The sequence below is a fragment of the Eucyclogobius newberryi genome, unplaced genomic scaffold, assembly GCF_026437365.1.
Source record: "Eucyclogobius newberryi isolate DKJ021-1_F unplaced genomic scaffold, fEucNew1.0.hap1 SCAF_16, whole genome shotgun sequence".
NCBI classification, from domain to species: domain Eukaryota; kingdom Metazoa; phylum Chordata; class Actinopteri; order Gobiiformes; family Gobiidae; genus Eucyclogobius; species Eucyclogobius newberryi.
In genome coordinates this window covers 1,479,773-1,504,199 of record NW_027315790.1, presented here as the reverse complement: position 1 = coordinate 1,504,199, position 24,427 = coordinate 1,479,773, and the positions used below count along the sequence as shown (strand labels likewise).

At 49.7% G+C, this 24,427-nt stretch overlaps 1 protein-coding gene across 2 annotated transcripts in view; it reads right to left on the bottom strand.

The window, feature by feature from the left end:
• Nucleotides 1-465: 465 nt before the first annotated feature.
• Nucleotides 466-24,427, bottom strand: part of igf2bp3 (insulin-like growth factor 2 mRNA binding protein 3) — a 26,472-nt gene continuing 2,510 nt past the window's right edge. The window contains exons 3-15 of one of the 2 annotated variants that reach the window (XM_072447279.1): nucleotides 17,812-17,860; nucleotides 13,567-13,618; nucleotides 13,116-13,179; nucleotides 10,636-10,905; nucleotides 10,142-10,276; nucleotides 9,854-9,976; nucleotides 9,635-9,770; nucleotides 8,811-8,939; nucleotides 8,339-8,458; nucleotides 6,188-6,262; nucleotides 1,880-2,011; nucleotides 1,701-1,814; nucleotides 466-935 (exon numbers count right to left, since the gene is read on the bottom strand). In XM_072447279.1, the coding sequence (XP_072303380.1) occupies nucleotides 828-935; nucleotides 1,701-1,814; nucleotides 1,880-2,011; nucleotides 6,188-6,262; nucleotides 8,339-8,458; nucleotides 8,811-8,939; nucleotides 9,635-9,770; nucleotides 9,854-9,976; nucleotides 10,142-10,276; nucleotides 10,636-10,905; nucleotides 13,116-13,179; nucleotides 13,567-13,618; nucleotides 17,812-17,860 (1,507 nt within the window). In that variant the 3' untranslated portion in view covers nucleotides 466-827. The remainder of the gene's footprint in view (nucleotides 936-1,700; nucleotides 1,815-1,879; nucleotides 2,012-6,187; nucleotides 6,263-8,338; nucleotides 8,459-8,810; nucleotides 8,940-9,634; nucleotides 9,771-9,853; nucleotides 9,977-10,141; nucleotides 10,277-10,635; nucleotides 10,906-13,115; nucleotides 13,180-13,566; nucleotides 13,619-17,811; nucleotides 17,861-24,427) is intronic. The other variant, XM_072447280.1, reaches the window with a different exon arrangement.

The following is a 24,427-nucleotide window of genomic DNA, read 5'->3' as shown; positions in this document are numbered from 1 at the left end:
AGTCCAGGCGAGGTCACAAGGCATTGGACCTCAATTTGATTTTTCTTAAAAAAATAAGTGTTCAAAGACTATCAGCTTTATAAAGTATACAAAATACCACAAAAGCAAACAAAAAAAAAGGATTTTTTTCCATATATAGAATTATTTTCTTTTCGCTGAGGTACTCGAGCCTGAGGTAGAAGCGTAAAATGCATATTTAATTGTTTTTATGGGCAGCAGCAGTTCAGCACCGTTTCCGAGGGTCAGTGCGCCGCCATATTGTTATTTATTTATATATATATATATATATATATATATATATATATATATATATATATATATATATATATATATATATATATATATATATATATATATATATATATATATATATATATATATATATATATATATATATATATATATATATATATATATATATATATATATATATATATATATATATATATATATATATATATCCCTCCGAATTTATAAAATGCCCCCATCATAACAAGACCCTCCAGAGGCCGGTCCTGAAACAAAGGTTTTCCCCAAACATGGCCCCGCCCACTCAGAGCCAACCCTCCCCCCAAAGAAATCTATAGGTCCTGAACCTGCGTCGCCTTCCACCACCAATTAAACACTTAAGGAGAAACTAAAGTCGGGCCAGTGGGACCGGTCAGAGCGCAGGGCGATGGTACAGGAGCCAGGCACTTCAAGTATGAGCCCTGTGGGCAAGGCGTGGCCCTAGACTGACCGCTCGCTGGTCATGTTGTCCAGTGTGCTCCCTGCGGGGCTCACTTCCTGCGGGGCTCACTTCCTGCGGGGCTCACTTCCTGCGGGGCTCACTTCCTGCGCGGCACGGGAGGCTGAGTGCCGGGCGGAGGCTTCACCTGCTGCTGCTGCTGGCGCCGCACCTGACCCAAGATCTCCTGAATCTTCCTCTGGGCCAACTGCAGACACAGAGAGTCATGAGAGCGCTGCAGACAGTGTCACTATCAAATCAATTTATTTTTGTAAGGCCCAAAATCACAACAACAGTTTCCTCTGAGGGCCACAGGGAGAAATGAATCAACAATGTCTGTGGTGGCGAGGGACGATGTCCCAGGGTCCTCTGTCCTTAGACTCTCCTTCTCGGCCAGGAAAAACTACAAAAAAACCTCTTTGGGAAAAAAGCGTAGAAACCTGGAGGAGTTCCAGTGAAGGAGAGATCCGACTCTCACAGACGGACAGACGGACACGAGGGAGACTGGAGCTGGACCCACTCTTCAGGCAGAAGAGGGACCGTCTGAGTCGAGCTGGACCCACTCTTCAGGCAGATGAGGGACCGTCTGAGTCGAGCTGGACCCACTCTTCAGGCAGATGAGGGACCGTCTGAGGCGAACTGGACCCACTCTTCAGGCAGAAGAGGGACCGTCTGAGTCGAGCTGGACCCACTCTTCAGGCAGATGAGGGACCGTCTGAGTCGAGCTGGACCCACTCTTCAGGCAGATGAGGGACCGTCTGAGTCGAGCTGGACCCACTCTTCAGGCAGATGAGGGACCGACTGAGGCGAACTGGACCCACTCTTCAGGCAGAAGAGGGACCGACTGAGGCGAACTGGACCCACTCTTCAGGCAGAAGAGGGACCGTCTGAGTCGAGCTGGACCCACTCTTCTAGAGTGGGTCCAGAGACTAGAGCTCTGCAGACAGAGTCATGACAGAACGCTCAAACGCACCTGACAGGCAAAGAAGTGTCCTGTGATCTTGACCACCACCTGGTCGTCCTCGTCAGGCGTCTGGTCCCTGGGCACCACCACCTCTGCGCAGGACAAGTTCTGCAGCTCCGTCACCTGCACAAGCAGAAGAGAACTCAGCTTCACGAGGTCAGCACGGGCCAGTTTTATGCTTTCAGTACCGTTTTGCCGCCTTTTCCGATGACCCGGCCAGCAGCGAACGATGGCACCTTAATATGAGCCTCCAGCTTCACCTCTTCTTTAGGGCCAAAGAAGTTCTCCTCCTTTAGTTTACTGAAGATCCGGCACTGGGCCTGAGTAGGAGAACAAAGAGTTTGGCAACAGAAAACCTCATGTAGGAACCTTCTTACTGTGAGGCCAGTGTATCACACTTTTCCATCTTCAATGCTTTACATCCAGGAACCAGACACCCAAAGACACTGTTGTAACTATTTATGTGTCTATGCATTAATTTGTGAGTTCCGAAAATGGCATAGTGCAATTTATTATTTATGTTACATTTATTTTGAAATACCGCTACATCTTATTTTGAAGAGTAAAAACCCGGATGTGAAATGTGTGTCATCCGCCATCTTGACTAATAAAAAAAGGGTACGAAAATAAGTTCGGTGCTGCGTTGCAGCCGTTCAATAATAAACGGTAACCCGCAGGTTACAACAAAGACGATCGCCTCTGTCATCACTGGGAAGACGTTCACTCCACTACATTTTGGTGCCGAAACCCGGGACTACATGGACTGCATTCTCACTCGGAAGGTTCGATCTTCTTGCATCATTGAAAGATCGCAACAAGCTACAAGAGAGACCATGAGTGAGCGAATCAGTGATGTAAGTCCCAGCTCAAATGTATCACACTCCAGACAAACTGTTAAACTTCCCAAGCTAATGATGGCCAAATATGATGGTGAAATAAGCCAGTGGCAGGAATTTTGGTCTCAGTATGAAACAGCTATTCACGAAAATGAAGCGTTATGCAAGACGGACAAATTCACCTACCTCAGATCCTATCTGACCGGAGCAGCAGCTCGAACTGTTGCAGGGCTAACAACAACAGAAGACAACTATGATGCTGCAATAGAGTTACTCCGGACCCGCTTTGGGAGAAAGGACATTGTGATAAGTGCCCACATGTCAAAGCTATTGAACTTGACTCCTGTGAAAAGATCTTCTGATGTGGCTGCACTGAGGAACTTGTATGATGAATGTGAGATTCAAATACGCAGTTTGGAGTCATTGGGAATTTACAGTGACACATATGGCTGCCTGCTATGTCCAGTGCTCATGCAGCTCATCCCTGAAGACATAGCATTAGACTACACCTGCAGACCAGACTCGACTAATGAATGGAAAGTGCTAGAGCTCATCCAGTTTCTACAGAACGAGGTGCAGCGCAGAGAACGGGCGCTCCAGCTTACCAGACCCGGCCACACTACGAAGGACCCTACTCCAAACTACAAGCCAACAGGGAGGACGTCCTACGCCGGTGATGTTAAACACAGAAAGTGGAACGTCCCGTCAGCGTCTGCTTTACACACAGCTAACGGCACACCCCAGACCTGTGTGTACTGTGACAGTAGTAACCATAAACCAGAGAACTGTCCAGACTATAACGTAAGTGCACGCAGAGAAAAGCTGAAAAAGCTGGGTAGATGTTATGTATGTTTAGGGCCCAAACACATAGCAAAGTACTGCAGAGTTAAAGTTTCATGTAGATTATGCAACCGCAGACACCACCAGTCAGTTTGTGAACAACCAGAAGCTAAGACAGATGTTGACTCCACCAGCAGTGGGACTACAGATGCTGTGTTGTCTTCTGTGACCAGTCCTGTCAAAGTTAAGGCTGAAACACAGAACACAGTACTGCTTCAGACGGTTAAGGCATGGACTGTAGGTCCCAGGGAGAGAAAGATAACTCGATGCCTGTTAGATGGAGGCAGCCAGCGTAGTTTCATTCACAAAAATGTTGTTAGAGCGCTAGGACTGCCAATTGTTAGGCAAGAGACTTTAAACCTCCATGTTTTTGGTTCCACCAGTCCGGTAACAGAAAAACGCAATATTGTAAGAGTTCAACTTGAGAACATGTGGAACACTGAAAAGAGACTTGAGATAGAAGCAGTTGAGACTCCTCAGGTGTGTACAGCTGTGAATAAAGTCCCATGCGAGACGATTCAAACAGAAATAAAGAAAAGAGGGCTTCAGCTTGCAGATTTTCCACTAGAAGGTGCTAATGAACAAGAGTTGCAAGTGTTAATTGGAGCAGACTACTACTGGCAAGCAGTTACTGGTAAAGTCCAAAAGGTTACAAACTCACTAGTAGCAGTTGAAAGCATTTTTGGGTGGGCTTTACAGGGACCAGTGACTACCTCCAGTATTACAGACACCACTTGCATGCACATTAGTTTGACAGAAGACACCCAGATCTCTAAAGAGCTTCATGCATTCTGGGAAGTGGAGTCTTTGGGCATAGTAGAGCCCAGACGGAGAGCCCAGAGGACTCAGAAGTCCTACGTGACTTTGAAAGGACAATCACGTTTGAAAATGGTCGCTACCAAGTTGAGTTGCCATGGCAATCAGATAAGGTGCAACTTCCAGATAATTTCAGGGTAGCAAAGAGGCGTTTTGAGAGCCTTTTGAAAAAACTGAACACTGATGTAACCCTGTATGCCAGGTACAACAATGTTATACAGGACCATCTGCAGCAAGGTATTTGTGAGGATGTTATAGAGAACACAACAGTGGCAGAGAACCAAGAGACAGTGAAATACTACATGCCACATCACGCTGTTGTACGAGAAGACAAGACCACAACGAAACTTAGAGTGGTATTTGATGCATCATCACATGAGGAAGGTTGCCCATCACTCAATGACTGTTTATACACTGGACCTAACCTAAACCCAAATCTGCTGGATGTACTAATTCAGTTCAGACTGCACAAGATAGCCTTCACTGCAGATATAACCAAAGCCTTTCTCCAGATCTCTCTTGCGGAAAGGGACAAGGATGCTGTTAGGTTCCTGTGGCTACACGGACCTCCAACCAAAGACTGTAACGAGGAGGTACGTGTTCTGAGAATGAACAGAGTTGTATTTGGAGTGTCTCCCAGTCCATTTTTGCTCGCTGCCACAATAAGAAAACATCTCGAACAATACAAAGCAGAACAACCAAAGGCAGTACAGACACTAAGTGACTCTTTGTATGTGGACGACTTTATTTCAAGCTCTCCAGATGTGCAGGAGGCTCTACATGTAACAACAGCAGCAAAGAACATTCTCTCTGAGGCAGGCATGAACCTGTGCAAATGGGTAACCAACTCACCTGATCTGAGAGCATTGTGGGAAGAAAAAGGTGTAGAGGACACTGGAGATGCAGAATTCTGTGGAAATGTGCTCAAGGTGCTTGGGCTTGTGTGGAGACCAGAGAAGGACGATTTTGTGTTTGATCAAAAAGGGACTAATGAACATTTTAAAAGACAAAGAAAACACAAAGAGAGGTGTACTACAGACATCAGCCCGCATATTTGACCCTATTGGGTTTCTCACTCCGTTTACTGTGAGAGTCAAGTGCCTCTTTCAAGAGATGTGGGAGAGAGGGCTTGGTTGGGATGAGCCATTACCCACTGATTTGACTGAAAAATGGGAACAGTGGTGTGCAGAGTTACCACTGCTCCACCTGGTGGCCATTCCCAGGTGGTACTGCATTGAGATCCAGCCAGACTCACACGCTGTAAAGTTGCATGTCTACTGTGATGCAAGTGAAAAGGCTTACAGTGCTGTGGCATATCTACAAGGACAAGACAAACTAGGAGAGACTGTTACTAGTTTTGTGGCCTCAAAGTCACGAGTTGCACCACTAAAGAAAATGACTTTGCCTCGTTTGGAGCTGATGGGAGCACTTGTTGGAGCGAGACTAGGACATAGTCTTCTCACACCACTGAACTTGGAGAGGAACCAGCTAAACATGTGGACGGACTCAATGATCACTCTCCACTGGATCTGCAGCACAGCCCAGCGGTGGAAGCCCTTTGTGGCTAACAGAGTGACTGAAATACAAGGACTCACAAATCCGGAGTTGTGGTCCCACTGTGCTGGCAAAATGAACCCTGCTGACTTGCCCACACGAAGTCAGCATGCGCAGAACCTTATTGGTAATCAGTTGTGGTGGAGTGGACCCACTTCATTGTCTACAGCTGAAGGGAAAACAAATGTTGATGAAAACTATGTGTTAAAGGAGGTAAACACTGAACTGAAATCAAAGCATCAGACTGTTGTACAACTCACCAGCACTTCCCAGTTACAACAAAGACGATCGCCTCTGTCATCACTGGGAAGACGTTCACTCCACTACAGACACAAGGGCAGTATTCACCTGAGGCAGCTGCCACACCGCCGACCCGAGTGCCCTGCCAAGGATGTTTATGTCTTACCACTGAGCTACTGTGTGCTGCTTGGTGTGTGAGGCGGGCTGCACCTTAAACTGTGCCTCCGGAGGTCCCACGATGATCACGGTCCGGTGCTGGCTCTCCTTCGCTTCTGCCGGGGCGATCTGGGCCAGAGCACAGTTCAAAAAGGGTCAAATGTGGGAGACTTTCTCCAGCTGCAGAATGACTTAGAGGACTTCTTTATTCCCTTATGTGCTACACAGACTGTCCTGCCAGTTACAATCTTTTATGGTCGACTAGTGACTGAACACGACCCAAACCCGGCCTCGAGGCTGGTCTGGAGTGAAACTAACGGTCAGACTGGCCATTTAAGTTTGGTTTTTGAGCATGTTGATCTTGACCGTTATTTGGGAAACGAGCAAAATAAATACAAAATGAATCACAAACACGCTCGATGGGAACAAGTTTGACCTCATTGAAGGATTCTTAGCCACTTATTATCGTTAATGAATAATTGTTGTATATTCTTGAACCTTGTACTTGCCCAAGCACATTTTGTTGAATTAGTTTGTATGCTTGGCTTAAATAGATCAGATATTTTAACTTTAAAGCACTTTTGTTTGTGAAACAGCCTCTGGTTCAGCGTCATTAACCCGGGTTAGAACCAGTGGTTCTTCTAGAAGACTCAATATTGTGTGTTGCTTTGTGTGGCGATTTGACCACTGCTTTAGTTTAAGAACTATTAGAACACGTCAACGCCACACCAAGAGGCCCCCCAGCTCAGTCCCCCACACCAAGAGGCCCCCCAGCTCAGTCCCCCACACCAAGAGGCCCCCCAGCTCAGTCCCCCACACCAAGAGGCCCCCCAGCTCAGTCCCCCACACCAAGAGGCCCCCCAGCTCAGTCCCCCACACCAAGAGGCCCCCCTGCTCAGTCCCCCACACCAAGCGGCCCCCCAGCTCAGTCCCCCACACCAAGCGGCCCCCCAGCTCAGTCCCCCACACCAAGAGGCCCGCCTGCTCAGTCCCCCACACCAAGAGGCCCCCCAGCTCAGTCCCCCACACCAAGAGGCCCCCCAGCTCAGTCCCCCACACCAAGAGGCCACCCTGCTCAGTCCCCCACACCAAGAGGCCCCCCTGCTCAGTCCCCCACACCAAGAGGCCCCCCTGCTCAGTCCCCCACACCAAGAGGCCCCCCTGCTCAGTCCCCCACACCAAGAGGCCCCCCTGCTCAGTCCCCCACACCAAGAGGCCCCCCTGCTCAGTCCCCCACACCAAGAGGCCCCCCTGCTCAGTCACCACCATTGTTGGTGTGGAGCCTAATCCAGATGAATTCTCTAGCCGTTTCAAACTAAATGGCGACATTGGGGTTGATGTAGTTGATAGATGGCCAAGGCTAAGCTTAGTCGTGTTTGTCAGTGTGTGGTCGAGTTAGATTCTACAGTTTTAGATTCCTCCACTGGCCCAGACTCTTTCCCATATTTATTTGACATTGCCATGGCGACGGGCGTCTCTGGGACGGGCACATTGCTTTTAGATTGATTCTTTCCTATGTTGGACCTTTCAGAGACGTTAGCGCGCTATCTGCCTCTGCACACGTCTGTGCTGAGCGTATGGATCTTTGACCACGACTTTCTGGGCTACGCCTCCACCTGATGTGTGGCGCTTTGTATCTTTACCAACGGACCCAGTCTCGTCTGCCCCGCCCTAGATAATTGTCCCAGACAAAACTCGACCAAAGCTTTTAGTGTTAAAACTGGCTCTTGGTCAGTGCCAGGCTCTTCCTGGTCTTTACAATGGTCTTAGTGCCGACTGACCATCTAACCAGCAAGTGTCCTAACCCACTCCCCAGGCTCCTGCTCTGCTGCTGCACTTGGACACCGGCACAATGAACTATCCATAGAACTTTTAGAAATGGAAATCATTTCTCTAAAGACCTTTTAATTTAAATACATTTTAAAAACGTGCCATTTTCAGGGCGTCAAATAGTTTAAGTAAAATCACAAGGAAGTTTAAAAGAGCAAAGAAAATCCCTACAGACAGAGAGACAGAGAGACAGACAGGACAGGTGGTGGACGCTGGTCATTGACCCCTGCATCATAAATTCTCTGTTGTCCACTCAGGACATAATGACTGAAATAGTCAGTTTCCATTATTGTTGCAGCGTTTGGGACACATTGATCAGAAAGAGGAGACTGTTAAATCAGGTGAAATGTAGTAGCTTTGATGGGCGTGGCTCACTTTGATGGAGGCTCCAGCGAAGTGCGACAGCTGCTTAATGTGCTGGCCCTGCTTCCCGATGATGGCCCCCACGGCGTGCGCTGGGATGAAGAGCTGCACGGACTCAGACTCTGGGTGGGCCTGAGGGACAAGAGGAGAACCAATGGGACAAGCGCAGAGCTGAAGGAGCAGGCCCATCCAGCAAACACCCTGACCCACGACCCCTGACCCTCCACATGAAGGTTACATAGTGCACCTTTAAATCCACTTTGACCAAGCTACAAGAGCTGAGTCAGGACCTGCTCATGCTCTAACTACGAGAGAAAACATGAGGTCTGGTCGAGCAGCCGAAGCCATGCAGAGCGCTGGTGCGGGGCCCGGGGGCCACAGAGCCCCCTCCCCCCCATAAGGACTGCACTATAAAGAAAACCCTTCAAACTACGGACCCGGCCTGTCCAGTGAGAGGTCAAAGATCAGCAGAGTGAAGACTTACTCCGAACGAGGCGTGTCCTCCGTGAGCCCCTTGAGGCATGCTGGACATGGAGGGGCCCATACACGGGGCCCCTGGCGGGAACAGACCCAGAGCATTTAGGTTTAGACCGGGAATCATCGTCGACTGTAGCTTCAACACAAAACACACACAGTTAGACTCCCTGACAGCCACCAGAGGGCGCCAAACGCACACCAGCCTCTGTTGTGTCGTCACCGTAGCAACAGTTACACAAGATGTTTGATCAAGTAACCATGCACTACAATCATGACACCGACCTTTCCTAAAGCTTTAGAATCATCCAGAACGTGTTCAGAGCGAGTACACGAGCCAGGGTCACAAGTACCACCAAGCAGACGAGTATGCAGTACTCTAGTATGCAGTACTCTAGTATGCAGTACTCTAGTATGCAGTACTCTAGTATGCACTAGATACTCATCCGCACAAGTATTGTTACCACGAAAAAATACTGACTTTCGACTGAGTTTAAGAATAAGCTTGAGCTTTATCAGAACTAGTTTAAAATCACAAAAAGGTCAATCTTACAATTTTTACCATCATTATTAGTATCATCATTGTAGTATTAGTATTAAGACTGTTATGATACTAAGAGTACATGGAAACAGTATCATTTTGTGTTGAAAAGCTCTAGAAATCAAGCTTAAAACACACTAAAGACACAAGGACTAAAGACACAAGGACTAAAGACACAAGGACTAAAGACACAAGGACAGTATGTGGTGTGTTCTACTGTGAGACACAGGAAAGACACAGTAAAGACACAAGGACAGTGGTGTAGTACCAGCCTGAGCGTGGACATCACTTACACTCATGGCCGACATGTCACTGTCGTACGACTCCCGGACCTTCTTCATGATCTCCTCCTGAGCTTTGGTGCAGCTCTCGGTCGTCCCGGTTACAGTGACCGTCCTCTCAGGGTTGTACACGGTCAGGTCCTGGAGACTTCATGGGTAAAAAAGCAACAGTGATCACATGGTTCTCTCGGGACATGTGCGGGACATGTGCGGGACATGTGCGGCGCTCACGCAGAGATGGTGATCTGAGTGCCCGTGTCCTGCTCGATCTTCTTCAGGTTGCGGCCCTCCTTCCCGATCAGACGTCCCACAAAGTTGTTGTGAACCAGGATCTTCAGGGGGACGTCTTCATTACTGTGGAGAGAAGAGACAGTGCCATGAGGGGCAGCAGCAGGGGAGATGGTCACATGTCTCTGGTCCAGTCTGGTCAGATTTGGGTGAACGTCAGAAGCGACACATCGTTCCCGTTTGCTCCATATGAACGTTCAAGGTGAAAGTGAATGTCGGACATGAACTCACAACTTGGTGTCCACTGCTTCCTTGCGCATGATGTCCATGATGATGCTGCAGGCGCTGGTGCAGCCCTCTGGCGTGGAGTGGACCGTGATGGGCTTCTCCGCCGCTCCAGCGTTCTCTTTTCTGTGGATGTCGATCCTCAAATACAAACTCACTATTAGAGTCTTCAAGTCATTACACTGGCTTCAGAGAGCCGTCAGCGGACTTACTCGGCGTGCGGTCAGAGGACTTACTCGGCGTGCGGTCAGAGGACTTACTTGGAGTGCGGTCAGCGGACTTACTTGGAGTGCGGTCAGCAGACTTACTTGGAGTGCGGTCAGCAGACTTACTTGGAGTGCGGTCAGCAGACTTACTTGGAGTGCGGTCAGCAGACTTACTTGGCGTGCGGTCAGCGGACTTACTTGGAGTGCGGTCAGCGGACTTACTTGGCGTGCGGTCAGCGGACTTACTTGGAGTGCGGTCAGCGGACCTACTTGGCGTGCGGTCAGCGGACTTACTTGGAGTGCGTCTGCTTGGTGATGTTGCGGATGGTGCCGCCCTCCTTGCCGATGATGGCTCCTACAAACTGCATGGGCACAGACATGCGCAGGGGCATGTCGGCGTGGCCTTTGGGGCGGGGGCTCATGCCGGGGGAGCCGGAGCGAGGCGGGCCCCGGGAGCTGAACCCTCGCCTGTTCCCGACCGCCTCAGGAGCATTCTCGTCTGGGATGTAAGACACTTTGAGAGCGCAGTTCTCCATCATGGCACAGTTGAGCTTCTCCATGGCTCTGCAAACACAGGTCACTGTAAATGAACCTGAGGTCACTGTAAATGAACCTGAGGTCACTGTAAATGAACCTGAGGTCATCACGCTCTTGACCGCTGGACAACAACATCGTGAGAGATTCATTTATTGTCAATGGTCAGTTTGGGGATTTTCAATGGCGACGCCCACAGCCTCCTCCACACTGTTACACTGAAGTTTAAGTGACACAGATGAAGTGCCACGTTCATGTTCAGGAAATATTAGGTTTAAGACAAAATGTATGTGATTTTGTTGTGCCGTATCCCCCGGCGACGCACGCGGCTCTCACATGACACCAGGGGCCATTTAGGAGCATGAAATCCATTTGGAGGTCATTATAGCACTATATGCTGAGGCTCGTTGTCTTTGTTGACCCACAATTTTATAAGTCGACTAATTTAGAGACAACAGCACCAGACCAGTTTAATCTGCCTTTTCCATATTAAAGTGCAGTTTCCTAGTGCTTTTCTTGGTTTGGCGCGAACTCTCACCTTTGTATCCGATCCAAACTGTCCTCGTGAGACTGTATCTGACCCAAACTGTCCTCGTGAGACTGTATCTGACCCAAACTGTCCTCGTGAGACTGTATCTGACCCAAACTGTCCTCGTGAGACTGTATCTGACCCAAACTGTCCTCGTGAGACTGTATCTGACCCAAACTGTCCTCGTGAGACTGTATCTGACCCAAACTGTCCTCGTGAGACTGTATCTGACCCAAACTGTCCTCGTGAGACTGTATCTGACCCAAACTGTCCTCGTGAGACTGTATCTGACCCAAACTGTCCTCGTGAGACTGTATCTGACCCAAACTGTCCTCGTGAGACTGTATCTGACCCAAACTGTCCTCGTGAGACTGTATCTGACCCAAACTGTCCTCGTGAGACTGTATCTGACCCAAACTGTCCTCGTGAGACTGTATCTGACCCAAACTGTCCTCGTGAGACTGTATCTGACCCAAACTGTCCTCGTGAGACTGTATCTGACCCAAACTGTCCTCGTGAGACTGTATCTGACCCAAACTGTCCTCGTGAGACTGTATCTGACCCAAACTGTCCTCGTGAGACTGTATCTGACCCAAACTGTCCTCGTGAGACTGTATCTGACCCAAACTGTCCTCGTGAGACTGTATCTGACCCAAACTGTCCTCGTGAGACTGTATCTGACCCAAACTGTCCTCGTGAGACTGTATCTGACCCAAACTGTCCTCGTGAGACTGTATCTGACCCAAACTGTCCTCGTGAGACTGTATCTGACCCAAACTGTCCTCGTGAGACTGTATCTGACCCAAACTGTCCTCGTGAGACTGTATCTGACCCAAACTGTCCTCGTGAGACTGTATCTGACCCAAACTGTCCTCGTGAGACTGTATCTGACCCAAACTGTCCTCGTGAGACTGTATCTGACCCAAACTGTCCTCGGGAGACAGATACTTTTAGTCCAATAATCCATCAGCACCAAGAGTTTAAGTCGTGAGTACGGAACAGTGCAAGATGTCGTGGACTCATTGAAAAAAAACGATTTGTCCCCAACATTTTTAAAATTCCTCTGGTTTCCTCATCTCAGGCGTTTGCAGCGGAGCATCTTTAAGACCTTCTGCAGACTCATAACTCACACGCAATGAATAATAATACTTATTTATTCATCAGCATAATGACAAATGTGTACAATATTCCATACTGCAGGGGGCACACAGGCAGGAGTGTGAGGGATGGACAGCAGGGGTCACTATGGGGGTCACTAAAGCTCTTCTACACGACTATGGGCAGGACTTTCTCATAGACTTGTTTGTCATTTTCATACTTTAGGCTGAAGTGCTCTGTGTTGTTCCAGATTTAAAGTGCATATGACGGGTTCATACACACGTCGCTAGGCAACAGGAGGGCGCCAAAAAAAATAAAAAATAAAAATAACAATTTTGCAAATAGATTGCGTTCTAGAACTCTGCCATACAAACTGTATTTACACTTTAATCTGACACGTTCTCTTCACAAGTGAACTCATGTAACACTAGTTATTCTGTGGTAAAGCTCTACTTCTTTGGTGGGACAGTTAAGCAGTGCTCCAGGCGCGGGGCATCGGGTGTGTGGGGCATTGGGTGTGGGGTGTGGGGCGTGAGGCGCGGGGCATCGGGTGTGTGGGGCATTGGGTGTGGGGTGTGGGGCGTGAGGCATCGGGTGTGTGGGGCATACTTACAGTCTGGCCTGGTCTCTGGCCGAGTATCGGACGTTCACCACGGCAGTCTCTGTGTCCGTGTTCACTGTGGACGACGTCAAACAGGAAACATCTAGTGTTATTTATTCAACGACTGATGTGACACTGCCAACGTGGGCCCAACGTGGGCCCAACGTGGGCCCAACGTGGGCCCAACATTACCGGGCGCGTCGGTGCACTAACAGTTGTGCCACTTAACACTTTGCCTCAATAGTCCTCAGTGGGTTAGGGTTAGACGGGCCTTTACATGTCAGATCTGTGGTGAGGCGCCGAGCAACCACCTTTACAAAACGCAGTTCTGTGGAACATTCATGGTAACGGCACATTCATGTAGGTCAAGTCCCACTGGACCTGCTTCACTAGCGCCCGGGCCGCTCGCACACTGGCCGCTCGAACATTTGAAAAGCATCTTTTGCAGTAAAATGTGACTTGCCTTGTTCGCAGCTCTCGACCGTGCCGTACTCGGCCAGCAGACTGTCCAGCGCCTGGACACACAGAGCTGCACATGAGCAACACACTCCAGGGGAAGGATTAGAACCAACAGCATCAATTCAGTTCATGGTAAAAAATATATAAATCCCAACATTAATTGAGCTCATGAAACACCCTCCACACCATGCCTGACCCCGCCCCTCCACACCATGCCTGACCCCGCCCCTTCCCAGGGGGAAGATACAGGGAATATTTGAGAAAGTAAGGGATTACTTTAGTGTACAAAGAGTGCTACAGTTGTTGGGGTGAAAGGTTCACATTTATGTATTACATAGTTGGTCATCAAAAGAAACAGAAATCACATACGAATGCACAGCCTGTCCACAAGGGGGCAGCACATGGCTTGAACAGAGCAAATACAGTGGGTACGAGCCTCTTAACCAGAGTTAAGTCAGCTACAAAGACTAAACACAAGTAGAACACAAAACATCTTAAAAAGTGCCATTTGTTCCAAAGTCCGTCCAAATCTTCCATTTCAAAATCAAGTCCAAATGTACGTTCCATTTGTCATATGTCTGTTCCCATCTCAGTCCAGTCCTTGATCCTTCTTGGTGTTTGTCATCCTTTTCTTTGTGACCGTCTTTTTCCTGCCTCCGAAAGTACTCTACAGTCACACTCTACAGCCACACTCTACAGCCACACTCTACAGCCACACTCTACAGCCACACTCTACAGCCACACTCTACAGCCACACTCTACAGCCACACTCTACAGCCACACTCTACAGCCACACTCTACAGCCACACTCTACAGCCACACTCTACAGCCACACTCTACAGCCACACTCTACAGCCACACTCTACAGCCACACTCTACAGCCACACTCTACAGCCACACTCTACAGCCACACTCTACAGCCACACTCTACAGCCACACTCTACAGCCACACTCTACAGCCACACTCTACAGTCACACTCTACAGTCACACTCTACAGTCACACTCTACAGTCACACACTACAGTCACACTACAGCCACACTCTACAGCCACACTCTACAGCCACACTCTACAGTCACACTCTACAGTCACACTCTACAGTCACACTCTACAGCCACACTCTACAGTCACACTCTACAGTCACACTCTACAGTCACACTCTACAGTCACACTCTACAGTCACACTCTACAGTCACACTCTACAGTCACACTCTACAGTCACACTCTACAGTATCCATGTATCGTGTCCATGGCAGGAGTTCATAGTAGTAAAGGGTTAGAGCGTTGTGTACTTCACTCATTTGTGATCGACAGGACAGTCCCAGAACATGTGACAGTGGTTTGACTCCTGGTGGCGCTATTTCTACAACAGTTGCATTTCCCTGAGAAGAATGTGACCTTTGACCTGACACACTGAAGATCTGAGAGGAACAATGACCCTTTCATTCTGTGGACTGGCAGTGTAATTAAAGGTGTGTTTGGAGGATGATGTGGAAAGTGTGTTCATCCCACTGGAGAACCACAAAATTACAAGTTTGGAGAGAGTTTTGTTGGAAAAATGTGTCACGTTTTGGCAGAAGCCCAGGTCAAAGTGCATAATATCATCAAGGACATTCCAACAGCTGGAGAAAGTGTGGCAGCAGGAGGAAAACCATGATCATGTTTGGGATCGTCCCGTTCAGAGCGATTGGTCCATCATCAGGATTCTGCCCTTGGGCCTCAGAACTGTTGCCATGGAGACCGTGATCTCTGGAACCTTCTCCTGGCTGTCAGACAGACAGACAGAGACACACACCTTTTGCAAAGGTGTGTTCAGCAGGTCCTTCAGACTCTGTAGTGAGTTATTATATTGTACATTATAAAGATACATTTGGCTTTTAAGACGCCTCGGGTAAAACCAGAAGATCCCAGACAAAACTCAGCTCCATTCTGACCACACAGAGCCCCTCCCACACAGAGCCCCCTGCCTGGCTCCGCCCCCTCTGGCTCCAGGCACACGTCCCAGTCCCCGCCCCCCCATGCTCCACCAACAGCACTGCGTCCCGATTGGTCCAGCCCACACAGCCTCCAGTTGCAGACAGACAGGCTTGACCGGGTGCTTCGCCCGCCCATCACACCGCTGCAGCCAATAGGAACACAGGCCACTCAGGAAAGGGTGCATTCCTGCAGGAGGGGGAGGGGAGCGTATGCTACACATTCTGTGAATCGGCAGAGCTCCTACAGCAGAGCTACAGCAGAGCTACAGCAGAGCTACAGCAGAGCTACAGCAGAGCTCCTACAGCAGAGCTCCTACAGCAGAGCTACAGCAGAGCTCCTACAGCAGAGCTACAGCAGAGCTACAGCAGAGCTACAGCAGAGCTACAGCAGAGCTCCAGCAGAGCAGCTACAGCAGAGCTACAGCAGAGCAGCTACAGCAGAGCTCCAGCAGAGCTACAGCAGAGCAGCTACAGCAGAGCTCCAGCAGAGCTACAGCAGAGCAGCTACAGCAGAGCTCCAGCAGAGCTACAGCAGAGCTACAGCAGAGCTCCTACAGCAGAGCTCCTACAGCAGAGCTACAGCAGAGCTCCTACAGCAGAGCTACAGCAGAGCTACAGCAGAGCTACAGCAGAGCTACAGCAGAGCTCCTACAGCAGAGCTCCTACAGCAGAGCTACAGCAGAGCTACAGCAGAGCTACAGCAGAGCTACAGCAGAGCTCCTACAGCAGAGCTCCTACAGCAGAGGACCCGGAGAACCCACGGTAACACGGGGAGAACATCAACATGCAGATCATGTGATGTTGGTCTGGCCAGGGAATTGAACCCATGATCTCCTTGGGAGGCGAGAGCGCCAACCACCAGGGAGCAGGCCCCTAAGGGCCCAACACAGACTGTGCGCACACACTAGGGCGGTGTTCAAAATATCGATACGGCGATATATTGTCACGGGGTCCGATACGGAGTCGCCGTAGCGATACTTTTCAATAACGTTAATTTATTACAAATTGTCCGGGCGGCCGTTTAGAAGCTCCCTCCTGTAGAGGGCGGTGAAGAGCGCGGAACCACTGAGACACACACCGTGCACCAGCTGTACACAGGCCTGAAGAAGAGCTTTTGGCTCGGAACGTCGCTACTGTTACACGCCTCCTTTTTCCATTCTATTTGATTTCCTTTCATCCCTTTATTTAGCCCCGAAGCTAACTTAGCCCCGAGACCACCACAACAGCCAAACCGGAGGCACAAAACCGGACACAAACCTGACAAACATCACACACATCTTCCATTCTCTACACTACATAAACCAAGCGGTTAAACAATAACAACTATCCAACAGGGCCCCGCTGAGCGCCTTTTAGCTTAGCGTTAGCCGCAGCCACTTACGCGCTAGCACTACTTAGCTTAGTGCCGAGTCTGACCCGAAGAAATGGGATTTTAAGACCAAAAAGACAGAGGGTCAACACACCTACACATGAATGTGTTCTTTGCATAATATTTGTGGATAAACAGGAAAATTCATGCATTTTCTTATCTGGAATAAAACAAATGCCCATTTGGTAAACTTTAAGACCCTTTTTTCTAAAAAGTACACACACACACACACACACACACACACACACACACACACACACACACACACACACACACACACACACACACACACACACACACACACACACACACACACACACACACACACACACACACACACACACACACACACACACACACACACACACACACACACACACACACACACACACACACACACACACACACACACACACACACACACACACACACACACACACACACACACACACACACACACACACACACACACACACACACACACACACACACACACACACACACACACACACACACACGTCATTGTTGCTGCTCGAGAGTCGATTATAAAAGTGGTCTGTTCCTTTTAATGACGTATTATTTCTATTCATTTCAAATATAAAATGAATAGAAATAATACAAGTGGTGCTTGGGATCATTGTGGTTTTGAAATAAAGACTTCTGGATCCTATATCCAGAACGCTCACTTAGCAGTCTGCTGAGGGGGGCCCCCCAAAGGGCTCCACACTTAAGCCCAGTGACTCTTAACCAGAGGGTAGGGGCCGGTGTTAGGGCCACAAGGACCACATTAATGGCCGCAAAATTACAAAAATGAATGTTAATGGGCCCCAGGTTTCTTTGGGGCTCCAACTGTTTCCGCACAAAGTGGAAAAGGGTAAGAAGGTGTTAGCCACGTTAGCACTCACCTCCCATTTCACGTGAGGCGGGATGTTCCTGATCTGCAGTTTACAGCTCCTGCAAACACAAGACATCTTACATGAACATCCATCACCTAAGGGACATTTAGCAAGACCAGGAAAAAAGTTAATTGACCAACATCTTACTGTGACATCTAAAATTATAGCAAGGCTTGTACAATCTATCTCGGGGTCTTGTTCACGAGTGAGTGAAGGATGGAATGTGAGATCGACAGTTGGATCGGTGCAGCGGCTGCAGTGATGCAGTCGCTGCATCGACTGTTGTGGTGAAGAAGGAGCTGAGTCCAAAGACAAAGCTCTGGATTTACAGGTCAATCTACGTTCTGACCTCACCTATGGTCATGAGCTTCGGGTAATGACCCAAAGGACAAGATCGCGGATACAAGTGGTCGAAATGACCACCGGGTGGCTGGGTACTCCCTTAGAGCTGGGGGGAGGAGCTCAGTCACAAGGGGGGAGCTCGGAGTAGAGCCACTGCTCCTCCAGCTGAGGTGGCTCAGATATCTGTTCCGGAGCCTCCTGGGCTCCTCCCTGGGGAGGTGTTTCGGGCATGTCCCTCAGGACACGCTAGAGGGACTATGTCCTCGGGATCCCCCCAGAGGAGTTGGAAGTGTCTGGGGAGTAGGAAGTCTGGGAGTGCCGCGACCCGGCCCCGGATAAAGCGGAAGAAAATGGATGGATGGAGTGGGTATTTTTGGAAGGAAAGTGAAGGGTGGTCGTCTTTAGACACTGATACCAAAAGGGAAGCACTGATTGGACTGTGCCTCATAGAGACTTTCTATTCTGAATGTGGACTATCGTTTATACACTACATTTATGTCCAAAAGAATGGAACAAATCCTCCCAATCTTAATCCACAAAGATAAGACAGGATTCATGACCAAACGACAAACACAAGACGACTTAAGGTGGAATGGGCGATTTTTTTGGCTTATTGGTCTTATTTCCTCATGGCGTGGACGGCCGATTAGTCCTGCCACGTATCAATCATAAAACGCACCTACTGTTCACCTGCAGCCGCGTGAGGCTCGTCCCGAGAGCAGCACGGTTCCGCGTATTGATCTATCATAATATAGTTCCCTCAGTGTACGGGACAAAATGAAGACGGAGATAGACTGTTCGAGCTGACTCATGAGACGGAAATCTACGGGAGACGAGAGATGTGATGCGATCCGTCGCGCTAATAAACAAACGCACGTGTGTGTTATATCAGTCCGCACAGAGGAGTGGCATGCGCACGGGGCATGCGCACGGGGGAGTGGCATGTGCACTTCCGCCCGAGTTCTCAAATCGCCGAAAAAAATCCATTGCGCCTTTAAGACGATCTTTATACATAATGAGCCAAATACAAACACAAAGCTGTATTCATTAGTTTGGACACTGAGGCTTTAGATGAATTTTAGCTGGACTTATTTAAAGTGCTAAACCATTCTGACATCCCTTTGACCTTCAGTAAGATTTACCCATTTAAAAAGGCAAATTGAATCGCTTTGATTCTTTAGGTGCTCCTCCATAGAATCAACAATTCAAAAATAAATCCACCTTTTTTATTAAGATAATAAAATGTTGTAAAAAAGATTCCGTTTGGTCATCTGGACTGTTTTTGTTGAAAAAAACAAAAAGATCTTGAAAAATGGAACCCAAACAGGCTTTTAGATAGGATTTGAAAACACCCCGTCAAAATGACTTTGTCCAGGGGCCACGGGGGCCGACGAGGCGGGAAAGTCGCTCCTAAGGGGCGGAGTGTGATCATATTGGCGTCCCATATCGCGCGCCGTACTGCGGCGCGAGCAGAAAAGTTACACTACGGTGATCAGTTGAACAGGTGATCAGTTGAACAGGTGATCAGTTGAACAGGTGATCAGTTGAACAGGTGATCAGTTGAACAGGTGATCAGTTGAACAGGTGATCTGTTGAACAGGTGATCAGTACAACAGGTGATCAGTACAACAGGTGATCAGTACAACAGGTGATCAGTACAACAGGTGATCAGTACAACAGGTGATCAGTACAACAGGTGATCAGTTGAACAGGTGATCTGTTGAACAGGTGATCAGTACAACAGGTGATCTGTTGAACAGGTGATCAGTACAACAGGTGATCAGTTGAACAGGTGATCAGTACAACAGGTGATCAGTACAACAGGTGATCAGTTGAACAGGTGATCAGTTGAACAGGTGATCAGTTGAACAGGTGATCAGTTGAACAGGTGATCTGTTGAACAGGTGATCTGTTGAACAGGTGATCTGTTGAACAGGTGATCAGTTGAACAGGTGATCAGTTGAACAGGTGATCAGTACAACAGGTGATCAGTACAACAGGTGATCAGTACAACAGGTGATCAGTACAACAGGTGATCTGTTGAACAGGTGATCAGTTGAACAGGTGATCAGTACAACAGGTGATCAGTACAACAGGTGATCTGTTGAACAGGTGATCAGTTGAACAGGTGATCAGTTGAACAGGTGATCAGTTGAACAGGTGATCTGTTGAACAGGTGATCTGGCGAACAGGGGCCAAATAAACATGTGGGACCAGAATGGAGTCTTCTCCGTTATTGAGTGTAGCTCCCTTAACTATAAGAGCGTTGTATGTTACTTGAATCAAAAACACAATCTTTGTTTTTCAGCCTGGCGCTGTCTTTTGGGTAGCGCGGTGGCAGCGCGCCGCGGTGGTGGTGGTGGCATGCTTATCTTAATACCTGGCGGTAGAACACTAATATTGACTTGTTTTCTAAGATTCATTAATAAAATGGCCGTCCACATTTTAAAACCCCCCGTCCAAAAGACGGGAAGACGGCCTGAACCCAATACAAACTACAATCAAAGGATTGAAGCCATTTTGCCCAGATCTCTTTGTTCCAGACTGAGAGTCATGTGGTGCCGGGGGTTCCTGTACAGGTCTTATACTGAGAGTCATGTGGCGCCGGGGGTTCCTGTACAGGTCTTATACTGAGAGTCATGTGGTGCCTGAGGTTCCTGTACAGGTCTTATACTGAGAGTCATGTGGTGCCTGAGGTTCCTGTACAGGTCTTATACTGAGAGTAATGTGGTGCCGGGGGTTCCTTTACAGGTCTTATACTGAGAGTCATGTGGTGCCGGGGGTTCCTGTACAGGTCTTATACTGAGAGTCATGTGGCGCCTGAGGTTCCTGTACAGGTCTTATACTGAGAGTCATGTGGTGCCTGAGGTTCCTGTACAGGTCTTATACTGAGAGTCATGTGGTGCCTGAGGTTCCTGTACAGGTCTTATACTGAGAGTAATGTGGTGCCGGGGGTTCCTTTACAGGTCTTATACTGAGAGTCATGTGGTGCCGGGGGTTCCTGTACAGGTCTTATACTGAGAGTCATGTGGTGCCGGGGGTTCCTGTACAGGTCTTATACTGAGAGTCATGTGGTGCCGGGGGTTCCTGTACAGGTCTTATATTGAGAGTCATGTGGTGCCTGAGGTTCCTGTACAGGTCTTATACTGAGAGTCATGTGGTGCCTGAGGTTCCTGTACAGGTCTTATACTGAGAGTCATGTGGTGCCGGGGGTTCCTGTACAGGTCTTATACTGAGAGTCATGTGGTGCCTGAGGTTCCTGTACAGGTCTTATACTGAGAGTCATGTGGTGCCTGAGGTTCCTGTACAGGTCTTATACTGAGAGTCATGTGGTGCCGGAGGTTCCTGTACAGGTCTTATACTGAGAGTCATGTGGTGCCGGGGGTTCCTGTACAGGTCTTATACTGAGAGTCATGTGGTGCCTGAGGTTCCTGTACAGGTCTTATACTGAGAGTCATGTGGTGCCGGGGGTTCCTGTACAGGTCTTATACTGAGAGTCATGTGGTGCCGGGGGTTCCTGTACAGGTCTTATACTGAGAGTCATGTGGTGCCTGAGGTTCCTGTACAGGTCTTATACTGAGAGTCATGTGGTGCCTGAGGTTCCTGTACAGGTCTTATACTGAGAGTCATGTGGTGCCTGAGGTTCCTGTACAGGTCTTATACTGAGAGTCATGTGGTGCCGGGGGTTCCTGTACAGGTCTTATACTGAGAGTCATGTGGTGCCTGAGGTTCCTGTACAGGTCTTACTGCAGATGACAGACGCTTGAGACATTTGGAGGAGAAAGAACCCTTGGGTAAAATCTGTTCTTACGACATGGAAGGAGCTGATCAGAACATAAAGATGTTAAAATCCTAAACTGGTTTGGTTATGATCAAAATGTCTCACCTACAGCACAAAGTCAAGATTTAAATGTCTTTGATGTAAAGAATCATTTGACTCAGACAAACAGGACTTTAAGACAAATAGTTATTATAATCGAGTAATTTAAAAGAATGAGCATCAGAGCCTTTTGACTGAAACACAGTAAATCTGAACTTTCAAGTGGATTAATATCTACATGACACAAATGTATGAAGAGTCTGGACAGTCACTGACCACATGAAGGGTCAGTGGGAAAGAGAGGGTCACTTTGTTCTGGAGATGAAGAGTGAAAATATCACATGTTTGGAGGGAATTATGCCCGCGATGTGCTCTGACCACTGCTGCGCCCCCTGACCACTGCTGCGCCCCCTGACCACTGCTGCGCCCCCTGACCACTGCTGCGCCCCCTGACCACTGCTGCGCCCCCTGACCACTGCTGCGTCCCCTGACCACTGCTGCGTCCCCTGACCACTGCTGCGCCCCCTGACCACTGCTGCGCCCCCTGACCACTGCTGCGTCCCCTGACCACTGCTGCGTCCCCTGACCACTGCTGCGCCCCCTGACCACTGCTGCGCCCCCTGCTGCAGCTGAATGCAGGGGCCAGAGACTATAGGGCCCTTTTGGCATTGATCACACTGACGCTTCTGCCATCGGTTTAAATGTTCCCAAAATACATGGTCGCACCCATCCCCCACACACGGCGTGTCCCTTAAACAGATTAAAAAGGGCCCCTACACAGTAGCTAGCGCCCCTGAACAGAAGCGAAGGGCCCCTGCAATAGCACTTGCTCCTTGAGTTCAAAAGGTAACTGGGCTGAGGCCACAGGAATGCAGGGCCCCAAGGCGCTGCCCTGGCCCCGCCGTGTCCAGATGGCAGCAGACTACGCCGCTCCACGTACAGCTTCAGAGGGCCCTTCAGCAGCATGTACAGCTTCAGAGGGCCCTTCAGCAGCATGTACAGCTTCAGAGGGCCCTTCAGCAGCAAGTACAGCTTCAGAGGGCCCTTCAGCAGCACGTACAGCTTCAGAGGGCCCTTCAGCAGCGCGTACAGCTTCAGAGGGCCCTTCAGCAGCGCGTACAGCTTCAGAGGGCCCTACAGCAGCGCGTACAGCACAGAGGGCCCTACAGCAGCACGTACAGCTTCAGAGGGCCCTTCAGCAGCACGTACAGCTTCAGAGGGCCCTTCAGCAGCACGTACAGTTCAGAGGGCCCTTCAGCAGCACGTACAGCATCAGAGGGCCCTTCAGCAGCACGTACAGCATCAGAGGGCCCTTCAGCAGCGCGTACAGCTTTAGAGGGCCCTTCAGCAGCACGTACAGCACAGAGGGCCCTTCAGCAGCACGTACAGCATCAGAGGACCCTTCAGCAGCACAGAGGGCCCTTCAGCAGCGCGTACAGCTTCAGCAGCACGTACAGCTTCAGAGGGCCCTTCAGCAGCGCGTACAGCTTCAGAGGGCCCTTCAGCAGCACGTACAGCTTCAGAGGGCCCTACAGCAGCACGTACAGCTTCAGAGGGCCCTTCAGCAGAACGTACAGCTTCAGAGGGCCCTTCAGCAGCGCGTACAGCTTCAGAGGGCCCTTCAGCAGCACGTACAGCATCAGAGGGCCCTTCAGCAGCGCGTACAGCTTCAGAGGGCCCTTCAGCAGAACGTACAGCACAGAGGGCCCTTCAGCAGCACGTACAGCATCAGAGGGCCCTTCAGCAGCACAGAGGGCCCTTCAGCAGCGCGTACAGCTTCAGAGGGCCCTACAGCTTCAGAGGGCCCTTCAGCAGCATGTACAGCTTCAGAGGGCCCTTCAGCAGCGCGTACAGCTTCAGAGGGCCCTTCAGCAGCATGTACAGCTTCAGAGGGCCCTTCAGCAGCGCGTACAGCTTCAGAGGGCCCTTCAGCAGCATGTACAGCTTCAGAGGGCCCTTCAGCAGCGCGTACAGCTTCAGAGGGCCCATCAGCAGAACGTACAGCTTCAGAGGGCCCTTCAGCAGCGCGTACAGCTTCAGAGGGCCCTTCAGCAGCGCGTACAGCACAGAGGGCCCTTCAGCAGCGCGTACAGCACAGAGGGCCCTTCAGCAGCGCGTACAGCTTCAGAGGGCCCTTCAGCAGCGCGTACAGCTTCAGAGGGCCCTTCAGCAGCGCGTACAGCACAGAGGGCCCTTCAGCAGCGCGTACAGCTTCAGAGGGCCCTTCAGCAGCGCGTACAGCTTCAGAGGGCCCTTCAGCAGCGCGTACAGCTTCAGAGGGCCCTTCAGCAGCGCGTACAGCTTCAGAGGGCCCTTCAGCAGCGCGTACAGCTTCAGAGGGCCCTTCAGCAGCGCGTACAGCTTCAGAGGGCCCTTCAGCAGCGCGTACAGCTTCAGAGGGCCCTTCAGCAGCGCGTACAGCTTCAGAGGGCCCTTCAGCAGCGCGTACAGCTTCAGAGGGCC